This window comes from Lonchura striata, chromosome 4, assembly GCF_050655825.1.
Source record: "Lonchura striata isolate lonStrDom1 chromosome 4, ASM5065582v1, whole genome shotgun sequence".
In the NCBI taxonomy this organism is placed as follows: domain Eukaryota; kingdom Metazoa; phylum Chordata; class Aves; order Passeriformes; family Estrildidae; genus Lonchura; species Lonchura striata.
The window spans coordinates 43,235,759-43,260,628 of record NC_140706.1 but is presented as its reverse complement, the minus strand read 5'-3'; the positions used below and the strand labels follow the sequence as shown (position 1 = coordinate 43,260,628).

The window sequence follows — 24,870 nt, the reverse complement described above, 5'->3', positions numbered from 1 at the left end:
CTTTTCTGAATATACATAACACACCTTCAGTCTCTCCCCCCCTAGGCCTTCAAGACTCCTTCACTCTTAAGCTGCTGGCAAATAGAAGAACGCACCTGTGCTGTGAAGGACCAGTTTAAAACAAAGAAACAAAAAGCCCATAAATCATCATTAATTCATAAAAATCATAGGGCATCATACTTTGGAAATCAGTAAAGTGTGCTCTCTCCAGTTATAATTACACTAAGTTCTTAACACATAAAACAGATATAAGATGGCACAACCCAATAAGCTTCAAAAAAGACATATCTGCTTGCCTAGTTGAAATACTTCATAACTTGATCCTTGCTTTTGCTGTGCTATACACAAGATAGGGAAACGAGGTATCTCCACAGGAAACAGGAACTTTCAGTCTTCAGCATCTGTACAATACAACATTTAAAGATGAAAATCTATTTCCCAGAAGAATTAACTTTAAATTTACTTAAGGATTTGACCTAAAAAGACCTAACAAGACCTAACTGTTCCTTTTTCTTATTGGATATATCTAGATTGGTATTTTCTTTTCATTCTACTAAAAGAATACTTTGATTTTTTTTTTTTTTTGGGGGGGGGGGGGTTTAAACATTATTCTTAGCAGAGCTAAATTTAGCTATGTGGGAGTTATCAGGTTCCCTTTAGACACATTAGAACTAAAATGCAGAATTAAGATCACAAATTTTATTTCTTAGAGAATGAAGCGTGACTTTCAGATCCCATAATAAATTTCTAATGATACTAATTTGGAGGGCAGCATGAAACAAACCAAAAAACACAAATCCCAAATGTAACACTCATTCATGTGTAGAAATGCACACACACTGCATGTTATCTGCAGAAGTAAAACAAAATCAGTGATTAGCAGCTGTGCAAGATTCATACATACATAGATAATAAAAAAGTGGCTTACAGCAAGGTTTTCCACCTTCCAATAGAACACCTGCCTGTTTCTAGTTCCTTATAATTTACTGCTTCAACCCTTAGTATCCACCCTTTAGTGTTCTCAAGTCTTCATTCAGTACTCCTTTTTTAAATATTCCTTTCCATTATTAGTATTTTCTTAGTTTAAGATGAGAGCTTTACATGCAAGAATACAGACATCTACACTCTTATAAAATAGGCAGGTACTCCTATAAAACAAGAGCGACAAATTTTGAAGTGCAAGGTATGTCATGCATCCATTTTCACAGTCCCGTTATTTTGTACTGGACTTAATTCAAGTTAGGTTTAAAACAATCTGCCATTGCCAGTGACCTACATGTGTTCCTACTGAAATCACCTGGAGTGGAAGAAGGGAAGCTATTAATCAATCTGGTCAATTCCTCATTAAGAAATCAGACACAGAAGCCCTCAGCTGATCTGGAAGGTCAGGCAGAGTGAGAAAACCAGTTTAGAAGATCATTATCTTTTGTCTATAACTACACGGGCATTCAAAACCAGCAAGACTTTTCACTATATTTTTGGAAGGAGATGAGTAAATATAAGTATAGGGTTTCTTCTCTTGTGAATGCTAGTTACCAATCAGTAATAGTTCTGGATCCCACAGAAGCCGGTATGGTTATGCAGAACAGCACATGCACACAAAAACCTAGCACTATATATTTCAGGAAAATCAAATTAAGCTAGACTGCTGAAAAATATTCCAGGAGACATCACTTTATCTAGTATTTCTCTGGGAAACACCTCCAAGAGTTCTGTTAAAACAGGTAAAAAGTAAGAAGCATCCATTTTTATAAAACTTATATCACTCTCTCAATAATTTTTTAAAGTTTTTGGTTGGTTTTGGGTTTTTTCCAATAAAGGCATGTAATTTGTTTGAAGATTCCTTTTGCTTACACCTTGGGAGACACTTTAAATATACAATATTTTAAGTCTACAAAATCATCTCACTAGATGGCCCACACAATTAAACCAATTTTGGCAAATATTGAGACCTAATTACCAAGGTTAATTTTCAACAGTGAATGCATCATTTAAGATTCGTGGGTTTAATACACCACTTTACTACAATGTCTACCTTTATGTCTCACATGCTCAAAGTCTCATTCTCATGACAATTTCTTTAGAAAACAATTCCTGCTCAGGGCTAGCTAGCTAGTGGCTACCACTACCAATATGTTCTGGCTGAATAATAAGACAGGAACACTCATTTTAAATCTGGCTAAGTGATGCCTTTTGTTATTTAAGCACCAGAGCACCAGGAGGTGCCAGGACCTGAAATGACACTACTGCTGCACAAAAGGACCAGCTGCCCCATCCCACCCCACCACCCCACGCAACTGTGGGGTGGGAGCTAGGAGACAACACAGGGGACACAGAGGGTGGCCACGGGCAGGGACACCTTGGACTGTGTCACCCAAGGGTCACCAACATGTGCCACAGGCATTTTGGTGAGTCTCCAGTTGAACTCAAACTGCTAAATACAACTTCAACACTTCTGATACTGCTATTCAATTAGCTCTGTTACTTCTTCTGTTCTACTAGTGCAACAGTATCTGCAGCACATATTATTCACTGCCATTTCAGAAACATTTCACTCTCCATAGAAAAGCCCTTTTCCCTGCCCTAGTTATAGTTTCACACACTTGTATGTTTTCAAGCGCAAGTTTGCACATAAAACATTATTTTACAAAAAAAAAGCTTATTTGCCACCTTCTCTGAAAAATGTAATTCTTTTCAACTACTCTTGTCACTGACTCACAAAGTTTTTCTCTTGAACTTCAGAACTCAATCCACTACCTATTTATCATCATGTTTAGAATTCAGAACACAGCAGATCACATCAACTCTCTTGCAAATACTTTTATGATACACAACATTATGGTTGCAAAATTTCCATGTAGTGTAAACTAATCTTGGAAAAGATGCATAAAAATAAAAGCAAAGTAAAAGCAATCTATTTAAGCTTATTTTTCTCATCAAGTTAACGTCTTCAAATGGAAGTGATTTTTAATTATTCCCTCCCTTAAACTAATAGCTGTGTTTCCCACTGCCTGTTAAGACAATTTAAAACAAATAGCTGAAACACTGTGAGAATGTTGCCTTCACATGCATCTTTTTAAAAGTCAAATCACTGAACACAATAATCACTAAGTAGATCCTGCAACTCTAGCTCATCAACACCTTTGAATACTACTACTCTTCAGGTTCAAAAAACACACTTGCGTTCATTCTACTATTCCAATACAATGACCAGTTCTTTCCAACTGAAAAAACATCTTATACTCTGGAGAAATAGGAATCCGGGTGTGTAAGGATAGGAATTACATGTGTAAGCTGGTGAGATATAAACATATTTCTGCAAAGGGACTCATGCTCATTTCACAATGTTAAAAAAAAACAGACAAAAACAAATGCAAAAAAAGCCATATATACAAGCCCAGATCAAATGGCCAAGAAGCATATGAATGTCAAGCCATACACAACTGGAGCAAGCATGGGAATAGTAGTATATTCTCCTTATAAATAAACAGATGTAATAAAATAAATGAGTGAGAATAATTTTTCTTTTGGTTACCATCATTGAGGTATAAATGGAATATAAAATTTAAATCAATTGGTTTAAATCATATGTTTCTTGCTCACTGTATTTTATCAAGTGAGAATTGGCTGAAGGAGCTCTCCAGTTTAATTATAATCATGTTCAACAATTTCTAATTCAGCCACCTTGATTTACTTCAGGCCAATGAAATCACTGTATATACAATCAGCTAAGAAATTGTTCCATGTTTGGTCCCAGCTATTAGTTACTCAACCTCCTATGGTACACTGCATACTGATGTCCTCCAGCCAAAGCAAGTGTCATCCCTTACACTTCAGCCTACTGAGCTTATTTTCTGACTGTTTTTTGCTTTGAGGTCCCTATGAGAATTTTCTACTTCCTGATGTAATATTTTCCCTATCAGTTTTCACTCCAAAATGGGTATAACAAAAATGAAAAGCCATTTAATACCTCAATGGGGATTTTTGTATGTAAGTTTTCATTACTATATGATATGGCAAATAACAATGAACTCAAAAGGTCATGTTTATTCTTTCACAATAACAGATAAAGACAACTTTTTTGAAAGTGAAAATAACTATATACAAACTATTAATAATCACTGTAGCACACTTTGCACTTACACTGCACTCTAATTAATCTGCAGGGGAACAGTGTACTAGGTAACTTAAAAGCTCTTAAAGTTTAACATTTCATCAGCCTAAAACAGATTGATTCAAAAAAGTAGATCCAATCAAGCTCCCCAATTTAATTCACTGGATCACAGTTCCTAATGGCTTTTTCTACAGTAAAATCCATATTCTGATATGGAATGGGTTTCGTTTAGTTCAGTTTGGTTTGTTTTCTAATTAGAGCCAGATTTCTACTTCCAAAGCATAACATATTAACATAAAAAAAACCCCAACATTTAATAGCAACCCATAAAAAACTATACTCTATACTCTTTTCTAAGCATCAACTTGGACCACGTTTAGCATGGACCAAACTCTCAGGGAATGCATAAAGCACATGTGTTAATGTATTCTAAGTGGCCATCAGGAAAGGGGATAGGCTGACAAATGAGATGTTACATCTTTGAGCATCTAGCAGTTTTAGAGCAACTCGAAGCTGCAATCAAAACATCCATTAGAGTGCTCCACGTTTCAGAACAAGCAAGCAAGTGGTTGTCAGTGCATCCAGTAAATCACCTGATCCTATTACAAAATCAATTACTGCAGCACATTTCTATTGCTACACAACCTGATAATGGCAAAATGATATTGGATAGCCACTCAAGGTCAAGAAAACTGTCAAAAATATCTAAAATTTGTCTTTTTATCACGTAAATGTAAATTATACAGCATCCTTTTAATGGTATAGTTAAAATTAAAAATATAATTACCTTCCTCGGCTGATTGAGACATTCAATGGATAGTCTCTGCAACTGCTCTGATGTATGACTGCAAGACAGAAGATGAGAGCAGCAGGTCGAACAGCCAAGCCTCTTCATTAAAGAAGAAATAATGCTGCAGCCACAGCCACACATTGACTTGCTCATCAGACGAGTTTATTCTTAAAGAAACTGGGACCAGTACTGTCCCATAAACACTCAAAATTGGCTAGATGCCTCATTCTGCAGCTCCCTGGCTGAAATTAAGACTGCTAAACAGAGAGGGAAGAAAAAACAAAAAGAAAAAAAAAAAAGAAGACTGTTTCTCATAAAAAAGTCAGCCAGTCTCATCAGCAAGTAATACCTTGCATTTAAAAAACGTGTCCGCTTTTCCCTCTACTCCTCTTCACAAAGTAAGCTGCTTCAAAAAGACAGACAGCTGTCTAACAGAGGAGCAAATTCAGGGATGGCAGTCTCTCAAAACTGCTTTCTGACTACTCCTTCTCTGGCTGTTGTCACTTCAGTCTGTTTGCCCTCCCCAGCAGCGCAGCCTCCCCAGCCTGGGCCGTGGCCAGGGGAGGCTGTGCCAGCCCAGAGCCGCACGCCCCACCCACGCGCTGGCCCACGGACCCGCCGCCCACGGCACGCGGCAGGTGCTGCCTGCACACCTCTGGGGCTGCCAACCTGCCCAAACGCCTCTGCTGGAAAAGGAAAAGGACCTTCCAATTGCACAGGGGAATGACGATGTTTCACTGCTGCACTCTCAGACTGACTGCTGAAGCATCTGGGAAATGGGGGAAAAGTCTTCTTGGAAAGTCAGAATGCATGAGAGAAATGCTATCCAGGTCTACCAGATCCTGAAATAAGAATGGCTGCTACAAAGCTACGAGTGAGAGCATCAGGAAAAGTCAACATAAATTTGAACCCAGGAAGAAAGAAGCATAAAAGGATTTGCAGTAGAATGTCCAAAGGTACCACAACCAAATCTCAAAGCAAGTTAGAGGCAGATCGTGTAAGCAGTTTTAACAAAGTCTTAAAGGAGCTCTTTGCTCCGAGAAAAACAAAAATTGCAAAACTAATTCAAATGAGTAGTGAGACATAAACAGGTCTCCTAACCTTTAAAAGAAAGTATATTCTGCTCAAAATACAACATTGAATATCCTCCCAATTTAACACACAAAATATCTTACTACTGGAAACATTTTCTTTTTTTACAAGACTTAATGATGCAGTAAGTATATACTTTTGTATTTTCACAGGGAAAAAATGCAAACAATCCTGTAAAAAGCTCATTTTAATTGTTTTAAGATGGTATGGTATGCAATACTATTCCTTAAAGTAGAAAGTCTCACATTAACACAACTGGTTAAACTGATTATGGGATAATCTGACTTGAAATAATTGTCACTTACATTTATAGAACTATCAGTGCTTGTTCAATAGCATCCTTTTTAGCAAAAGGTTAAGAAAAATACAAGTGATGTAAAAGCAGCTGAAAAAAACTTCTGTTTCACAATGCATTGAAGCCTTAATTTCTCTTCTGCTCCCTCCCCTTCCCTTTATTCTCTCTCTTCCTCCCTCCTTTTCTTTGGTTTAAAGCTGAACTGAGCCTCTCCCTTCACCTTGCTCTGCCCTTTTTATATTTATGTTCCCATTAAATCGATTTCCAGTATATCTATATACAAGCATGCACAACAAATTGAATAGCAAAAAAAACCCCTTCCATAGATAAAGACTACAGATGCAAACAAGCAAAATAATGCAGTAATCTTTTACTCGCCTGCTGGAGGTACTGTCTGCTGCATAGAATTTTAAATCCTCATCTGCAGATGCAATTGAGCTGGCATTGCCAAGGACTTTGCTCTTCCCGTGCTGATTCTACATGGCTATTCATCGAAAGAGCACATTATATAGAACATTTAAAGTAATATCTGGTGAAATTACTTAAATGTCTTAAAAGCAACCAACTTCCAAAAGGAGCAGCTATAGCTCTGACCAGCCACATTTCAGAGATATCTCAGACACATTACTGAATAAAGTCTTACTGCTGATGCATGCTTGCCAGCAATGTGCAGGATGTGAAAGCAGAGAGAGCTAATGAAAAAATTAATACACAGATTTAAAGTGCAAGGATCATGCTCCAATGCTCAACACTTCACATGTCCTGCATACCACAAAAATCTCTTTACAGAACCATCTATTGTTTACAGTACTAAGAAAATGCTGAAAAAGCCCTCCCCATCCTCAAGTCCTGGTCTCTCAGTAGACTAAAATCAGTTCTTATGCAAGTGTTCCTACTGTACCTGTATTTCTGATATATAGACTAGCCTCCTTCCTTTGGCAGCTTGCAGTTAAGGATTACACGGACATAATTCTTAACAAGAAACAGACTAAAGGAAAGCATCAATATTTGGGATAATGATTTCAAGCCTAATAGGGTTAGGAAGTACAAGGGTACTTCACTTGAATTTGTATTACTCTGTGTAGAGATGAAGCACCAGCAGTGCAGCCTGCTATTTATTATTTATGAATCTTTCCTCTCCTCAAGTCAGCTTCCTTAATGTACTATTGATCCCCTGGTGCATGCAGATAGAGCCAGTGACTGACAGCCACAGCTTCATAGAAGAAGTATCTGCAACATAAATTAATATTTTTAAGAATATCAAAGTAATTTTAGTGGGGGGAGGGTGTGTTTTAATCTATGGACAGAAGAAATGAAGTCCTACTCATAGTGACATAGTTAATGGAAAAACAAAAACATCAAAAACATCCTATAGTGCCACTTAAAACATGAAGACAGATTTGCTTAAATTTTACATTGGTGTTACCACTTTATTTTTTAATCTAATTTTTCTTGTGCCTGATCAACAAAACATTCAACAGAACTTTATTCCCTGTGTTTCACCTGAAATGAAAATTGCTTTCTATTAATCTTTTTATTACATCCCTGTCTCTAACCAAAGTAATAAATGTATCATGTTCTTTATAATATGCATTGACAGGACAGAGAACATCCTCAGAACTGTGGTTACCTTTCAGAATACCAGCAATTTTCATCATTATCTTAGCTCTCATGACTTGCACAAACTTGGTCAAGTCCAAACTTCAAAACAGAGAAGGACTGCTTATGGTTTTAAAGAAACATTTATCATGCTAAAGTATCTTTCATGCAATATTCTTCATCACAAGCCACAGAGTGTTTCTCTTAAAAAAAAAAAAAAAAAGCAAAGGAGCCATGATTTTATGCTAAGCTAAGGCCATGCTCTCCTGTATGTAAAATCTCAATAGGCAAGCAGCCAGACACACTCTTAAGTGCTGATGAAATATGACTTGGACAGAGTGGAAAAAGCAGTACACTACAAAAAGTGTAAGTACCAACTAAAAAAAAGTGCAGAATAGACATACATATAGAAACAATACATAAATTATGAAATATAGTTAGTGAACAAATAATCAAACACATACAGCTTTGAACTGGTGGAAAGTAGCCTGTGATTAGTAACAATTAGGATAAAATCACTATATTATATACAAGACATTGTAAAGTTTAAATATCTAAACTTATTGCAAAGTTCTCAACACACAACCTGATACATAATAAGATGCTCAAACTGAAAAAACAGGTTTATTTGTTACATATTTAGGCAGAAGCAAGAGAATGCAAGAGAATCTAAAACTTCAATGGGCTTAGTAGGATGGAAGATACTTTTCACAATAGCCAAAAGAGTTTTAAGGCAACTCTCCAAAAGATAGCTGGAAGCACCAGAGACCCTGGAGCTTGCCACACAACATGGCCAGCTCTCCTGATCCGTCTGCTTAAAGTTCCATTGCCTTGGAAAATAAATCCAACATGTACAGCAATCCCCTTTTTAATACCTGGCCAAGGAAAGGGTTGGTTTTATGCATCCTTCAAATGAATGGATCTTCTCAAAGTAATGCTCAAATTGTTTCTTTTTTTTTTTTTTAAGCTGCTTTCAATACATACCTAGCTTTTAATACAGTCAGAAGATATTTGTGCATAGTAAAAAATTACCACAAGATCAGAATGTAGGCTTCTTGAAAGGGAGATGACAGCAATCTGAATTAAATTGTACAAATCTAATTAAGATAATAGAAGAACTTGTAGCTCTATCAACTCAACCTAAGCTATATTTTACTTCATAATCCAAAAGCTGCATTATTGGTACGTATAAAATAACTAAGTCTCCTTTCATACACCAGTACAATAGGTATACAGGTAAAAGATAAAATAGCTTCTAATCTAAGGTTTGCTCCTCGTAATAAAAACTTTGAAATCCTACATTGGGAGAAGCAGAAAATTGCTTTAAAAATTACACCATCTGCTGAGCTCTCAATATTGCAACTTAAAGATCTGAAAATGGTCTTTGGGTATTTGAGTTCTCATGTCAGAGATAATAAAACAAAACAAATTTAAAAACCACCACCACAATAGACAAGTACACTGCCCCTGTTGCAGACAGATTTCAAAGCAGTTACAGGAAAGATGTAAGAAGGCATGTCCAAGTCCACCCAAGACATAACATGACAGAAGTGGTGATTTTCGGCTTCATCAGCTTTTCTCAAGGCCCCTTCCTTCTTTTTGGGGAGAGATGAATGGGTAATCAAACTCAGGCTCATTCTTTCCTATCTTGCACAAAAGAAATAAAATAAAAAAAAAAATCAATGAAAGCATTGAAAAAGACAACCCTTCGTTCCAATTTGTAAAAGCTTATGCTGGACAAACAGTGGCTACACCTCCTAAGGCCCCCATCTCGCACCTGAACTCCTTCGTTGACAACAAGTTTTCTAACAAAGTCTTTCTCACTCCATGTGTTCAGTTGCGTTTATTGCAGGCAAGCAAGGAAATGAGTAAGAGAAAAACCCAAAACCAAACCCACAGCATCACCAACATTTTTTTGATGACTAATTCCTCTGACCCCTGGTCTTGCCTCTCTTGCTAACTTCCCTAACTTGGCTTTCCAGATGAATTGTATTTACCTTTTCATCTGGTCTGACTATCTAAGTAAAAAAATCACAGCCCTTTAACAATTCCCAGCACCTGCTAAAACATGAGGAAGTCCTTTCTACCATCTTCCAGCTATGTGAGACAACAAAAGATTTAGCTCACACAGTGAGTTCAGTCTAATGAGGGCAATCAGTGTGGGGCTTGTGAGGTCGTCTCCTGGGAGAGGAGGAGATGATCCAGCGGCAGATTTCTGAATGCCTTTTCTAGTGGGCTTAACAACAACAGAATTCATCATTTGGCTTGGGAGCTAAAATCACTTAGCCTGAGTGGTGCTGTTGATAGACATGTGGTTCCTGGCATTGGATAGGAAGCCTACACTTGAGTCATGAATACAGGCAGCAGTAACCCTTCACACCCAATTATGTATGGAGTTCTTACAGCTAAATACAGGGACATCTGCACAGGGCTGTTCCTCTCCTCCAGGAATGGATTTACAGCTGAGTAAGTAGTCGCTACTTTTCGTTCTCTTCTTGCCACGTCCATAAAATCTACATATAAAAGACAGTTTTCTACACAGCACTGAAAAAAGCTGGAGATTATAAACTAATTGAATACAAAAACTCAGCAATCCTTCAAGTAAAGAATAAATTCATACCACCATATACTACCTGCACATATTCAGTATACTGAAAATATTAGATCTTAAGTATTAAAAGTCATTGAACATATCCCCATGTGCCTATTTTTAACTGATGGTGATTTTCCTCCTTTAGAGTTTTGGGAAAGAATTCAGGATAAGCATTTATCTGATTTCCAGATTACAACCAAGTGTTGAAATAGTGACTTTTCCTCAGAGGTAACCCTCAGGGCAAGCACTGAATGTTTCTTTCCTTCAGAGCTCTTGTTTCAGGCTAGCTGCTTATTTAAGAAGGAAACACTATCAATTTATGCTTGGTACTTCTTTTTTAAGGTGTCTTACTTATGAGAGTTGCCCTTTTTCAAGCAACAGCAGTGAAACAAAATCCCACAATACTGTAAAAGAAAACTGACATCTTATGGAAAGAGGGATGCTGCTACAACACCTTAGCCTGCAATAAATATCAAGAGGAAACAATTAGCTTGGCATCTGATTGCAAATTTCAGAGCCACCCACTTCCATTACTACTGATGGAAACAAGTATGAGGACAATCAGCTTCTCAATGCAGACACACTGTCACATCTGTCAGGACGGTAAGTTTTCCTCAAACAGCACAGAATAACAATCAGGCAACTCCTGCTACACCCTTAGAAGAGAATGCTGCTGGCCTGGTGAGGCTGAAAGATGAATCTTAAATGGTGTCTTTCAAACCCTTCATGTAGCATTGCCAGAAGTAACATTGCCCCGCCTTTGCATCTGACATTTGCCCTTGCTTCCCTGGGGCAAATGGGGAGGGATGAGAAGTAACAGGGACTTAATCTTACGTGTCACAAAAGGCTGATGTGTACAGAATATCAGCAGACTCACTCCACTGCCTCTTCACAGGTGGGTCATGCTAAATGACAAGGAAGGTGTGACCACACTCCTTTCCCTGTTACTAGAAAAAATACCACATCATCCAGCAAGGTGTAGTTCTAGGAAGAACAGGAAAAACAAACACAAGAACCAATCTGTGGCAAAACAGTCAACCATTTGATGCACAAATTATCATGTCAAATCACACAATAAAGCAAGACCTGCAATTCTTTTTGTTCACTGTCATTTCAAGCAATATTCAGAATGAACAGATTCTTCTAAAAATGCAACTTACTCTCATTCATAATCTAGGTCTTCATAGAGCTACAGATAGAGGCTAGCTTTATGAAACTCAGTTTTTCAGCAACATTTTTTGAAAATGACAAAACAAGCAAAAAATAATACACCAAAAGCAAGAGAGATAGAAATTATCCATGTCAGGGTGTGAAATATAGAAGACCTTCCATTTTGATTAACCAGTAGGAATATTTCAAATAGGAAACCTTACAAGTCAATTTCAAAGTTCAAGAGAGGACAGGAGGCTTACAAAGATCAGCATTTCCACTATGTTTCACGTTAAATCAAGAAACACAACAATGAAGCTATTCTAATCCTCTATCCTCTTCAGGCTGCATGAAACTAGTGGATTGGCCTTTATTGTGCTTGAGACATAAAAAACTCAGAGAAGACCGGCTACTTCAAATAAAAGCTAAGAACATTAACATAACCATTATCAAATAACAAATATTTTTCCCCATTTCTCAACTCTAGCCCCACCTGCAGGCTTACACTAAAGCAAAATATTTACCATAAATATTGCCTTTTGCAATACTCTGAAGTGGCTATTCACTGCCAAGTGCATTTTCATTGACCCTTTGGAAGTCATGGTCCAAATCTTTCTGCACAGCTTTACCCATAGCTACATTTAATACAGTCTGTATGAGTGAATCACATGGGAAAATGCTAGCTTAACACCAGTTGGTTAAGTTACTGGCTTAAGGTTTAAAAAGCTATTTTTACTTTAGATTCAAGTTCATCACAACTCAATTATGTTCTATGCCCTTGTCAGCTTTCTCAATAGCAGAAGGGGGCCACACGTAACAGCAGAAAACATTAACAAATGTTGATGCAAGAGGGGAAAAAAACACTTTGCCTGTTCACTTTTTTCATATGAGATCATCAATCTGGTAATCCTAGAAAGGGAATTGTGTCTTCCAGTTAAAAAGAAAGTTAAGGTAATTCAAAGCTATCAGCCAAAGAAAGTGGGCATTTTGCAAACTGTATTTCCTTGAGAATACTCCACATTTTAACAAAAGGAACTAATCAACTTCATGTCTAAGAATGAAATAGACAAAAATACAAAGTACAATCAAATCAAGATAAACAGAAATTACACTCTTTCATCAGCCTCCTCCTAACAAACAAATCTGCATATATTTAGATGCAGTGCAGAATCTTTTCACAAAAATATATAGAATACCCATCCTGAGGTTGAGTAGCAAGGAACAACCTACAAGGACATTCTGTATTTATGACTGCTACATACTGAATCTCTTAATATACCTTCTATTGCTTTCATCTATGCCAAAAGCAGGGAGTGATTCAAAAAGGTCTGAGGAAAGAGTTTCTCTTTCCTAAACTATCAAATATATGTATCAATTTATTCACAGGACCCAAGAAAAAGGACAATTAGCTTTTCCCTACCTCTGTGTCATACCATCTATTTTCTACACAGAAAAATCAAGGTATTATCATGCATGAGCTTAACCTAGACAACACAAGCTACAACAGCAGGACAGATGCTTCAGTACAAGCCTTAAGTGTGCTCCAGAACACAAAAGTGAAGAGATCTCCATCCCTAATGACAGGAGCTAAACACACACCAGCACAGGGGCATTAACTTCCACTACAGTCACATCTTGAATTTTACTAAACTAGAGCAGCCCAGAGTCAGATCTCATGGCAGGGACATTCTCCTGAGGCTGCTGCAGGCTGACAGGCAGTGACAGCAAAACCACTTACCCTAGCTTCAAAAACATACTTCATTCCCCTCTCAAGTGTTTCATCCCCATGTCACCTTTGGCCTTGTGCTGGCACAAGAATCTGTGTAGATTGCACAAGCATTTTAGATGCTATTGAGATAATTAATTTTATCCTGCAACAGTTCTGAAATCTAGATCACTGCACAGATGCTCCAAAACTTCTAGAAGTCAAAAGTCAGAAGCTGATCAGCAGAATTTATTTCACAATCACTGCCCACTTTAAAGTGCTTAAAAACTGTAGCCTAACACCAGTTTTAACTTTAGAAGTTTTGTTGCTTATGCAAGGTTACAGTCATTGATTCCTTGTTTCAAACTCTTCTCCTTTCTATACAGAGGTATGATTTTCATTTAGTCAGACAGAGAAAATCTGGATTTGGATAAAAAACACAGGGAAAAAGAAAAAAAAAACCCAAAAGAAGGCCACAATTCATAAGATGGCCACTCTAGATCAGTATGCTATGCTGCACATGACTTCATCACACATTACAGAGGGGGTGGTGACATGGAGGATAGAATACAGCCAGGGGAGAAGGTTGGGAATATTGCTGTTTGAAACAGCAGGTTTACCACAGGAAATCAAACACAACCAAATCCATGGATGTCATATACTACATTGATGACATCACTTGTTGCCGTGTTCCTTACTTCCTTGTCAATAAAACTGGACTAATGCTTATTATGTTTAGGGCACTTGGGTAAAGTAAGGAAGTTAAAGACTAAGTTATTTACTTATTATATTATTAAGAGCAGATGGGAAAGGAAGGATACAATTCTTCTTGAAGGCAGGCAAGAAAAAGACAGCTAACACTAGCTGTAGCTTTTCTTCCTTTTCCTGTAACCAAAGTATAGGAGAAATAGTTGCTAAGGGGTTTGACATGCTGCAGACAGCTTGTCTGGGAGAAGAAAACTCAAAAACTGTGAAGCCACAGCAATAAACATTCCAAACCCTGCTCAGAGGATACTTGAACTGGATATGATCTGATGTGGTACTTAAAGCACTCCAGGCATTTAATTGTCCACAGTTGCCATTGCATTAGAACAGCAACTGGACCCACCATCAGGAGAAGAAGAGAACTGAGAATAAGCACCCTTACAAAATTCACATCTGATTATATGCCATTTAACAGTTTGTGTTCTTATAATTAAGCCAAAGTATTGAATTACTCTACAGTTCTAGAAATCTTTGGTCCCAGAATATCCAATTTACAAGTCACCTTTAGAATATGTTACTAACTGGTTTTCAAACTTCAGGAACTACTTTCTCCCTAATGCAAGATCAAGACACAGTGCTGGGATATACTTCGTACAGTGCATCCCAGGCAACCCATTCCCACTTCAGTTTCTTAAATGTGATAATGAAGAACATAAAACCTACAGGATAGCATTGGATCTCGTTAGACCAGCTGATGCTTTATTGCTTGGTTTAATCTTCATTGTTTGGAACTCGCTTTTTACGTCTTTTAGTTAGTTGGCAGTGAATGAGAAGGTGACAATGACACCAAGACATTTCAGGACATAAAAAGAGTCAACTGTCATTAATTTGTGCAGTCTCCATTCAAACCAAGCCTCATTCCACTTCATTGGTTGTAGCACTGTAAATAGTGCTAAAGGACACAGTCAAGGTGAAGTCACAGTTTGATCATTGCCATAACTAAATCAACTTCAAGTAAACTAAATGCTTTATGTAATTAATCAATGTAATCAATTTACCATTTTCCATTTATACCCAAGAATTCATACACTAGAAAATTCCACTCCCTCCCTCCCTCCCTTTTTGTTAGCTGGTCTAATAAGGGATATTACTCTTCTTTCCTCTCCTGCCCCTCGCTGCACAACAAGCCTGGTTTTACTCTCACTCTTCTATCCCATCACAGCTGCAGTGCTGTTACAATTTGCTGCGTTCACTCCTCAGGATAGCAAGTACACCCTGCGTCTCATGCATTCCACAAGAGAGAAATTTCAAGTAATCCCAAAACTCTCAGGCATTAAGTTTTCAAACTGGCATGAGAAAAATTAGTTACAATCTGGACACAAATACTGTATTTCTCAGTGACTAAAACAGAAATCAACAAGACACCAGGAAATGCTCTCTCACATGTTTTCTTGGAGTTCTTAACTGATGTGTCTTGGAGCCTGATTGATGTATCTTCAGTATTTCAGTTTTACAAAAATATTAAACTATGTTTCACTAGCTAGGAATGACTTTGTCAAGATACACAAATGCTATTGTCTGCTGCTGTTGTTTCACATGGACACCAATGATACAACCAGGAGCACATGAGAAGTATGAAGGATTATAGAGCCCTGAGAGTGACAGGAACTCTGGAGCACAGGTAGATTTTTATAATCAATCCTCCCAGTCAAATGGATTTGAAAGAGCCAGTTGAATCTGGAAAATCACAAAATAGCTCCTGGACTGGTACCACCACCAGGGGCTCAGCTACCTGGACCGTGGGACTTGCTTTGAGAAACCTTGTTCTACCAAGGGCTGATGTGGTCCATCTGTCAGAGAAGGGGAAGCATGTCTTCAGTCATAGACTCACCAAGCCACAGAGGAGGGCTTTAAACCAACAGTGTTGGGGGTGAGGAACTTCAATTCATCCCATTCATACCTGTGTGATGTCAATGCCAGCAAAAGAAAGTCCAGAGCCTGAAGAGGGATCACAAGTCAGTCAGAGAGCACTTGAAGGGCACCACAAGGCAATTCCAGCCACTTCAGCCATTAAGTTGGCTTCATGGTGGGCCCAACTGAAATGCCTCTAGTCAAACGCAGGCAGCATGGGGAATAAACAAAAAGAGGTCACTGTGATCTTACTGGCACCATGCAGATGTGGTGGGATAGCTCTCATGACTGGAGTGCTGGAATGGAAGGATACAGGCTCTTAAGGAAGGACAGTCGGAGTAGACAAGGAAGGGTGCTGCCCTCTATATTAGTGGCCAGGTGAAGTGCATCAACTTCTGCCTGTGGATGGATAAGGAGTTGATCAAGATGTGGGACAGGATTAAAGGGAGGGCAGGGACAGGTGCAAAGCACAACATCCTTGTCTCATAACTGGAGAAACATCGATTTGACAGGTGGACTGCTCAGTGGGTAGGGAATTGTCTGGATGGTTGCACTCAAAAAGTTGTGGTCAACAGCTCAACATCTAAGTGTATACCAGTGATAAGTGGGGTACGTCAGGGGCTGGAACTGGGACCAGCACTGTTTGACAGCTTTGTTGGTGATCTGGACAGTGGTACGGAATGCTCCCTCACCAAGTTCACTGACAACACCAACCTGTGTGGTGTGATCAACACTTTGCCACTCCAAAGGGATCTGGACAGGCTTGAGAGGTGAGGCTATCTGAACCTCATGTTCAACAACACCAAGTGCAAGGTCCTGTACCAGGGCAAAGGCAACCCCAAGCACCAATACAGGCTGGGCAGAGAATGGGTTGACAGCAGCCCTGAGAAGAAAGATTTGGGGGTGTTGGTTGAGGAGATGGTCAACATGACTCACCAATGTACACTTGGCAACCCAGAAAACTGTATTCTAAGGCTGCATCAGAAGCAGCATGGGCTGCAGGGCAAGGGCAGGGATTCTGCAGAATTGTGGACCTATTAGAACAGGGTCACCAGAGATCCAGGAAGATGATCAGAGGGACGAAGCACCTCTCCTCTCAGGACAGGCTGAGAGAGCTGAGGTTGTTCAGCCTGGAAGAAAGAAGGGCTCTGAGGAGGCCTTATTGCATCCTTCCAGCACCTAAAGAGGGCCTACAAGAAAGCTAGACAGGGATTTTTTATGAGGGCATGTAGAGACAAGGAACACTGGTTCTAAACTGAAAAAGAATACATTAAGATTAGATATTAGGAAAAACTCTTTACTGTAAGTGTTGTGAGGTAATGGCACAGGCTGCTTAGAGAACCTGCAGATGCCCCATCCCTGGAAGTCGTGAAGGTGAGGCTGGATGAGGCTTTGAGCAATTTGGTCTACTGGAAGGTTTCAAGCCTATGTAAGGGAAGTCAGAACTAGGTAATTTTAAAGCCTTTTCCAACACAAACCATTCCAGGATTCTGCAATGAAAGACACTGAATATTAGCCTCCCTAGCTAAGCAGCAGAATCTTTGGAGCATGTCAGATAAGCTGAAGTTTTTTAGGCACTTGCCATGGAATCTGAAAGGTATATTTTTTCAGCTTCCCACTGAGTTTATATTCCTAGCCACTAGTTTTTCTACTCAAATTTTTAATGCAAAGTTTGCAATTTTTGTGCAATGTAAATCAGTCACATATTGAACCCATTAGCCAAAATATTGGGGCACTGAGGGGCAGAAAACTTTGTATAATCACCTCTAGGTATAAACGATGCCCATAGCTATGTCAAACTATCTTCCTCACAGTTTTAAACTGGAAGTTTTTATTTTTATTTTAGCATTTCCTATGGTTCAAAAGTTCACACAAATTTAAGGAAGCATTTCCCTTAAATTTTTCCCATAAGAATCATTTTCTATTGAAGTTTATATTCAGCTAAATATTTCATCATCTTACAGTAGCAGGCAAATCAACATATACTTCACAACTTCAGTTAGAGACAACTCCAAGTATGTTATTATATATTCATATATTTTGTGCAACTGAAACTGTATTATAAAAATGGCTTTCTGACCCAAACTAAATTGGTGCTTGGTTACCTTGAAAATGCCTGGCTGTAAGTTGCAGCAGTTGAGAAACTCCTTCATAAGCAGCTCAGTCCACAACAGAGACAGAGGTGTCCTATTGTATCATTAACTCTCTCACTCGATTAAGACCATTCCAGCAGGCAGTCTCAGGATGAGCCTAGTCCTTGAGCTATCCTGGAAAAGTTCTTCTGCCATCCCTGCAAGCAGACAGCAGTGGCCACCATCAAAATAGCCAGGCTGTTTTGTGTCAGGGCAACGCACATGTTCAGCTTCATCTCACTGGAGGCACGTCACCCTCCCAAAGGCCATTTAAGGAATAAGACTACAAGACTACAAGCAGCAGCACTTTCTTCACAAGCATTAAAAACAAAGAGCTGGCTATCATTTTAAATCACTAGCTGCAGTGTTCTCTTGCAAAAATACTTTGACAGCTGAAGAATATTTTGCATGATGTTCAGCTCTGGAACAAAGTGGAGTAATATGCATGAAGAAGCCCCCTGGAAATGTACTTGTGCATTCCCAAAGAAAAAAGGGAAAAAGTACATGAAGTTACTAATTTGTATTGTTTGAAGTGGTAAAGAACAGAATTCTAAATTCAATTTGTAACTGGTATCTAATTAATTTGCTAAAAAATACTCAGATCCTTCTGTGCATAATAGTTTAATGAAAGTTTCATTTAACTATTCAAAATGCATCTAGCTTCCAAAGAGGATGCAAAAAAAAAAAAAAAAAAAAAAAACACCAAAAAAAACACCAAGAAATAAAAAACCCAACCACAACACTAATTAATCAGCACTTACTACGACTACTTAATCATCAACAAAAAAAACTGACTGTCCCAGAATATACTATTAAAAAAAAAACAAAAACAAAAACAAAAAACATTATTTTTTCACTGAGAATACTGAGTGAAGAAAAAATTAGGGTATTCAGTTACTAAGTTTGTAGAAGAAAGCTACTTGTCAAGTTAAACCAGAGACAACTGGCGACTTGCTGGGCAACTTCACCTTTGCACCTTTTTAATTAAACATGTCGAATCATCAAAAAATTGATTTTTATGAAAACTCTTTTAGAAATTATTAAGTCATTGTTTTAAGTTACCTTTCTTTTACTGCAAAGTATTACTGCTGACAAAGTTAACAATGAACACAATTCACAAACCAAATAACATAAGTACACCAAAGGTCCAAACAAGGGTCAGTCTTGATGGACAGATGAAAGCATGGAGGCTGCCAGAAGGGGAAGGTATTCCCAAAGTGAGTGTGACCCTTGGCCAAACCCATCAAGAGCAGCACCCTTTAAATGGCTCATTCATTATCTTCCAAGGGCTAATGACTCCAGTGTCTTCCAGGAAGGCAGCTAAGAGCTTTGCCAGTCTAGTCACTGCTGGCTGGCAGTTGAAGGAGAGGATGGGAGGTGTCTGTGCTCCCTTCCACAGCTTAGATCTCCTGTGGGATCAAAATTCAAAGTTTTGAGTTCAACCTGCTTCATATTAGGTAGCATAGATCAAATAAGAGCCTGCATAGATTCTAAAATATGACAGACTAGTTTTAACATTGGAGAGAACAAAGAGCATTTACCCATAATTGTACCCTATTCTACCCTTGGCTCCACTGAAGACAAACGTCTCTCCAGATATCAAAAATGCCAAGTAAGTTTCCTTCTGAAAGCTACAACTCCTGTGAAGACAAGCATCTTCCTACACTAATTTCTACCAGACAGAGCTGCTTATATTGTACTAGTGCTCAAATGTATAAGGTTCTAGGTCCAACGTATTAATTTTCATGTCATAAAACAAATACACTAGAAATATTTTCAGGTACCATCATGTGTTATGGGCCTTTTACTGTGATAGAAAAGTAACAAAGATATTTTTACTCTGCATAACTGACAACCTACTCTGCAAAGAGCCTCTCTGGCAGACTCTTCTCGAAGACAGATAGTGATAGCACGAAGGCTACAAATGCAAGTTCCAAGAACAGAAATTCGGACTATGTGTTCTGAAAAGAAGTCTTACATCACAGCCAAATGTTGAAGCAGGCTTTCTAGAGAAGCTGTGGAATACCTGGCCTTGGAAATATTAAAAACTTATCCTGGATAGCAACACTGAGCAACTTAATCTAAGCTGGTCCTGTTTTGAGAGCGGATCTGGACTACCTGACCTCCAAAGTTCCCTCTAATCTAAATTGTTTTATGGCACCATGGAAAAAAAATCACATGAAACTGAAAGGACTGGGGGGGGGGGGAAGGGGTGAGGTGGTGGTGTGTCAAGTGTACCACATTGTAGAGCTATACATTAACATATATATACCACAATACAAAAAGATGTTTTAATTTGCCTGTAAAAAGAAAAGGGTTGCAGAAATCCTTAGTACATTTTTTTAGACAGTCTGTCTCCCCAGTGTTCTTCTGTTCAATCTCCTAATAATCAAAGTTGAGCCCTTCCAATGACAATAGTCAATACCATCTAATTAGCAAAAATTTCAATCTCAACTTTCTTATAGAAAAAATCACCACTTGCTTTTACAACAGAAGACTGACAGACCTTTTAAAAATCTTACCAAATGAACTGTATTCAATGTTCTAATGATTTACAGTTGATTGCCAAAAGAGGGAAAAGCCATAAGAATTCATAAAAAGTATAAGCAGTATTTTTTGGATGCAATGGAAGTGAAGAGACAGAGATGAGGCCACTAGGAACACACCCAGAGCCAGAAGGCTTTTCCCTCTGCAGCTGTGCAAGCAAACTGAAGCACATCCCAGCACTCCACCCAAAGCAGAGAGACAGGGAAACACAGGGTATTTCTGATATATTTGTTTGGCACTCAGTTACACTGATAGGTGTCAACAGCAGTTGATTTGCTGCTCTTTGACTCTCTCTTATATTAGTCCTTCATCACTGAAGCTCTGGTCCCTACTACTGACTAGAGAGACAGATATTCAACCTCCTCAGAAAAAGAAAAAAGTTTAGACTAGTTTAGATTTTAGGGATTCTCAAGAGGTCTCTAATCCAACCTCCTACTTAAATGATAGTTCAATACTGAATTCAGATCAAGTTGTACAGGATTTTGGCCAGCCAAGGCTTGAAAACCTCTAAGGACCTGGTGGAAAGTCTGCACTTTGCAGTGCTAGTCTATTGATGTATATAAAAGTTTACCAATTAAGGATGTAAGAGAAAGGGAATACTATAAGAAGAACTGAAACAGAATTCAATAAATGTAAATGCATGTGCAATTAGAAATGGAAAAGAGACTAGTGAGTAACTGATTTTCAAAAATCCTGTCCAGTTTTCAACAATAAAGTGTTATATATTCACATTGTGTGAACAAACAGGTTTTATATATACAAAAACAGCACAGAAAATATTTCAATATGGACAGGCACAGAGCCAAACACAGTTTGTGCCAACAGTCATGCTATCTCCTCCACTACCTCCTGGAAACATTGCCCAAACACTTTTGAAATGGCTTGTGTACAAGAATATAATTCAGCATGCAGCAGTAGTCTGAGACTGATACAGCAAGAGCAAAACTGCAATTGTAAAGGCCTGTTAAAAGGACACTGCAGCAATCATGATGCCAGATGATAAGAATTTAACTATGTGCACAGAATATGAATCTCATATTTCCTGCAAGAAAAATGAAGGTGATTTCATGTATAAAACAACAGCAGCAGTTGTCTCTCCTTTGTGGAGACACACCATTTCTAAAACCTCTATTGAGGCAGCATAAGCCATGCTGCACAGGGGACCACACCTATGTTTCTGGCAGTGTTTCTGTCCAGCAGGCTGCTATAAATACTCAGCCTGCTCCTTTTTATAGATCCTACCAGTTAGACACAAAAAGACCCTTCCCACCTCTGCAAAAATGCTCTGGGGTGGTGTTTCCCAGGACTGCCGCAGCAGCGAGCAGAAACAGAGCAGGACCTGCCACTGGGAGGAGCTGTAGCCATACACAGGGATACAGCGATACAGGGATATTAAAATCCCTATACACGGTTTTAAATCCCTGCCTTCCACCCTGGACTGAGAACCTGCCAGGAGTTACCATTCCTGCAAACCAGGTTCTGCCAGCAAGCCGAGGTTGCCTGCTGCAATACACCAAACCGACTGAACAAGCACACCGAAGTAATTCTGTGTTCTATGAAACAGAGGTCAGACTTCTGCACATTAAAACAGTCCATCATTTGTGATCTTCTCTAGGTTAGTTCAGTTTTGCCTGAAGCTACATTGTCTGAACAAGCATAAAAACAAGCACAAAAAAGGTACTGAATCCACAAGTGTGAATATCAGTTTCTCCATAATGCTACTTTCAGCAATAGATGAAGTATTGCAAACTAAAAAAAAAAAAATTAAATCCCATCAGTGTTTCTCCCTTTGACCATACCTTCACCAATCAGCCAACAGAAACACTTCAGCATTCTACACATTATCTATGAATATAGGGAACAACAATGGCCAGACCCTTGGAATGGCAGCTTACAAAAAAATGACTAAAAAATTGGAGTTTAGTTAGAAACAGTGCTTCCTTTTTTTTTTTTTTTTTCCCAGTCTTTTCACAGCACACATTGAGGACACAGACACCTGCCCCCTACTGCGTTCACCTCCTCAGCCTTGGTAGCAGGACTGCTCCCAAACCCTGCAGTATGGATAAAGACAGGCCTCAGCCATGCACGGCCTTCCTGGCATCCTGGTCCCTGTTTGGCAAGATGCAAGTTACCTCAGAGCATTGTATCACCCAGCAGAGCATTAACTGCCACTGGTAGTAACTTTGGATGCAGCTGCCTCACCACTGAATGCTCACATCCATCACCAGTGGCAATGCTACAGAAACACTCTGGCTTTGATGACAAGCGTGAGGAAAGGAAAACACCACTCTTTTAAAAGCAAAAAGCATGTGTGTATGGAGGAAAAAAACTAATTACTATTTATCCCGTCTACAACAAATAGAGAGCTAAAAATGGAACAGAGTTTAAAGAAAGGTGACACTGAGAAAAAGGGGGCAAAAAGGTAGGGCAAGTCTATTGATAGATCACAAAGTGACAGAAGAAACTGGCCATGAAAAACATGGACTTTCCTTCACTGGCAGCTTAAAAAGAGATCAAAACATTCCTTTGGGTCACAACAGTCTCAAGCAGCACTACAGGCTCAGGTAAGAGAGTGGCTGAAGCGCTGCCCAGCAAAAAAGGACCTGGAGGTGCTGGTCAACAGCAGCTGAACATGAGACAGTGTGCACTCAGGTGGCCAAGGCAGCCAATGGCATCCTGGCCTGGATCAGCAATAGTGTGGCCAGCAGGACTAGGGCAGTGATTGTCCCTCTGTTCAGCACAGGTGAGGCCTCACCTTGAGTCCTGTGTTCAGTTTTGGGCCCCTCACTACAAGAAGGACATTGAGGGGCTAGAGCAAATCCAGGGAAGGGCAATGGAGCCAGGGAAGAGCCTGGAACACAAGTCCTCTGAGAAGTGGCTGAGGGATCTGGGGCTCTTTAACCAGGAGAAAAGGAGGCTCAGTAGGGAACTCATTGTTTTCTGCTACTACCTCCTTCCAGGTACCTGTAAAGTGGGGGTCAAGTCTCTTCTGCCAAGTGACAAGCAATAGATGAAGAGAAATTGGCCTCAAGTTGCTACAGGTGAGGTTTAGATTGACTATTAGGATAAATGTCTTCCCTGAAAGGGTAGTCAGGTATTGGAATAAGCTATCCAGGGAAGTGGTGGAATCACCATCTGTAGAAATGTTCAAAAGGTGCATGGATGTGACATTTGGGGAATAGGTTTTGTGATGAATAAGGCAGTGCTGGATTAATGGTTGGACTTGCTCTTGGAGATCTTTTCCAACCTTAGTGATTCTACGGGTCTGAGAGATGCTGGTCTAGATTTTTGTCTTGAAGAAGTCCAAAGTCCCTTCTGCCCCTAATTTCCCTTAATAAGCACACATGATAAGATAACAGGAAGTTAATACAATTTCTAGTGACATTTTATCCAGGACAGACTGTCACATCCCAAAGAGTATTTCACTAAATACGGGAGAGGCCTCAGCAACATAGCTGGTAGTGCTCTCTAGTGGAGATAAAGGAGGAAATGCTGCAGACTTCATAGCCACTGTGGCTTCTGGAAACAGAAAATAAACTCATTTTAACTGTATTCTAATCACAACTCTCTGTAAACATAAATAATGCTATTCCAAGCTGAAGAGGCAATACAGAGAGAGTCTCTTCAGAACACTGATTTCCTAGATATCTTCAAAAGATAAAGGTGGCTTTTTCCCCTCATCAGTTCAGCACATTGCATCTTATCGACTTACTTCACTATGGGCATATGACAGAAGAGAACATCATTATGCAAAATTTAAAGTGTGCTTTACTTTCCATACTCAAAAGTAATAGATACTACAGGTAACTACTGCAAAGCTTAAGGTAGATGGATGATAAATCAGAACATGGATGAAGTGGAGCCCCTCTAGTGTAGTCCTCTATTAATAACATCACGGTTGACATAGAAAATTTGGCAATAAAAAGTTTGCCTATCTGGAGTCAAGGAAGCTAAAAATCTTACTAAGAACTCTGACTAACACCTGCATTTTTGAGTGCAACACTTCGTGGACAAAACAAAAGAATGTCCTTACCACAGTGCCACAGGCACAGAATCTCAGCTGCATATTTCTGAGGTCTTCTGTCTCCCATTTCATACACAACGCAAAATCTTCATGGTATGCTGAAATTATTTTCTCCACAGTAAAGTTAGACATCCAAAGAGCAAGTGAGCAAAATGCTTTAGGTTGCCTGTCAAGACAACCTTGGATTCAGAGCTAAATCTTTGAGTTATTGGTC

General features: G+C 39.0%; 1 protein-coding gene across 3 annotated transcripts in view; it reads right to left on the bottom strand.

Annotated features, from left to right (window-relative positions):
- FBXW7 (F-box and WD repeat domain containing 7) overlaps positions 1-24,870 on the bottom strand; it is a 174,800-nt gene that overhangs the window by 125,358 nt on the left and 24,572 nt on the right. Inside the window, exon 1 of one of the 3 annotated variants that reach the window (XM_085578879.1) lies at positions 4,902-5,478. The exons of the other annotated variants lie outside the window; for them this stretch is intronic. Coding sequence (XP_085435005.1) covers positions 4,902-5,057 — 156 coding nt within the window. The 5' untranslated portion in view covers positions 5,058-5,478. Of the gene's footprint in view, positions 1-4,901; positions 5,479-24,870 lie in introns of those variants that run through there. 3 annotated transcript variants of the gene reach the window in all.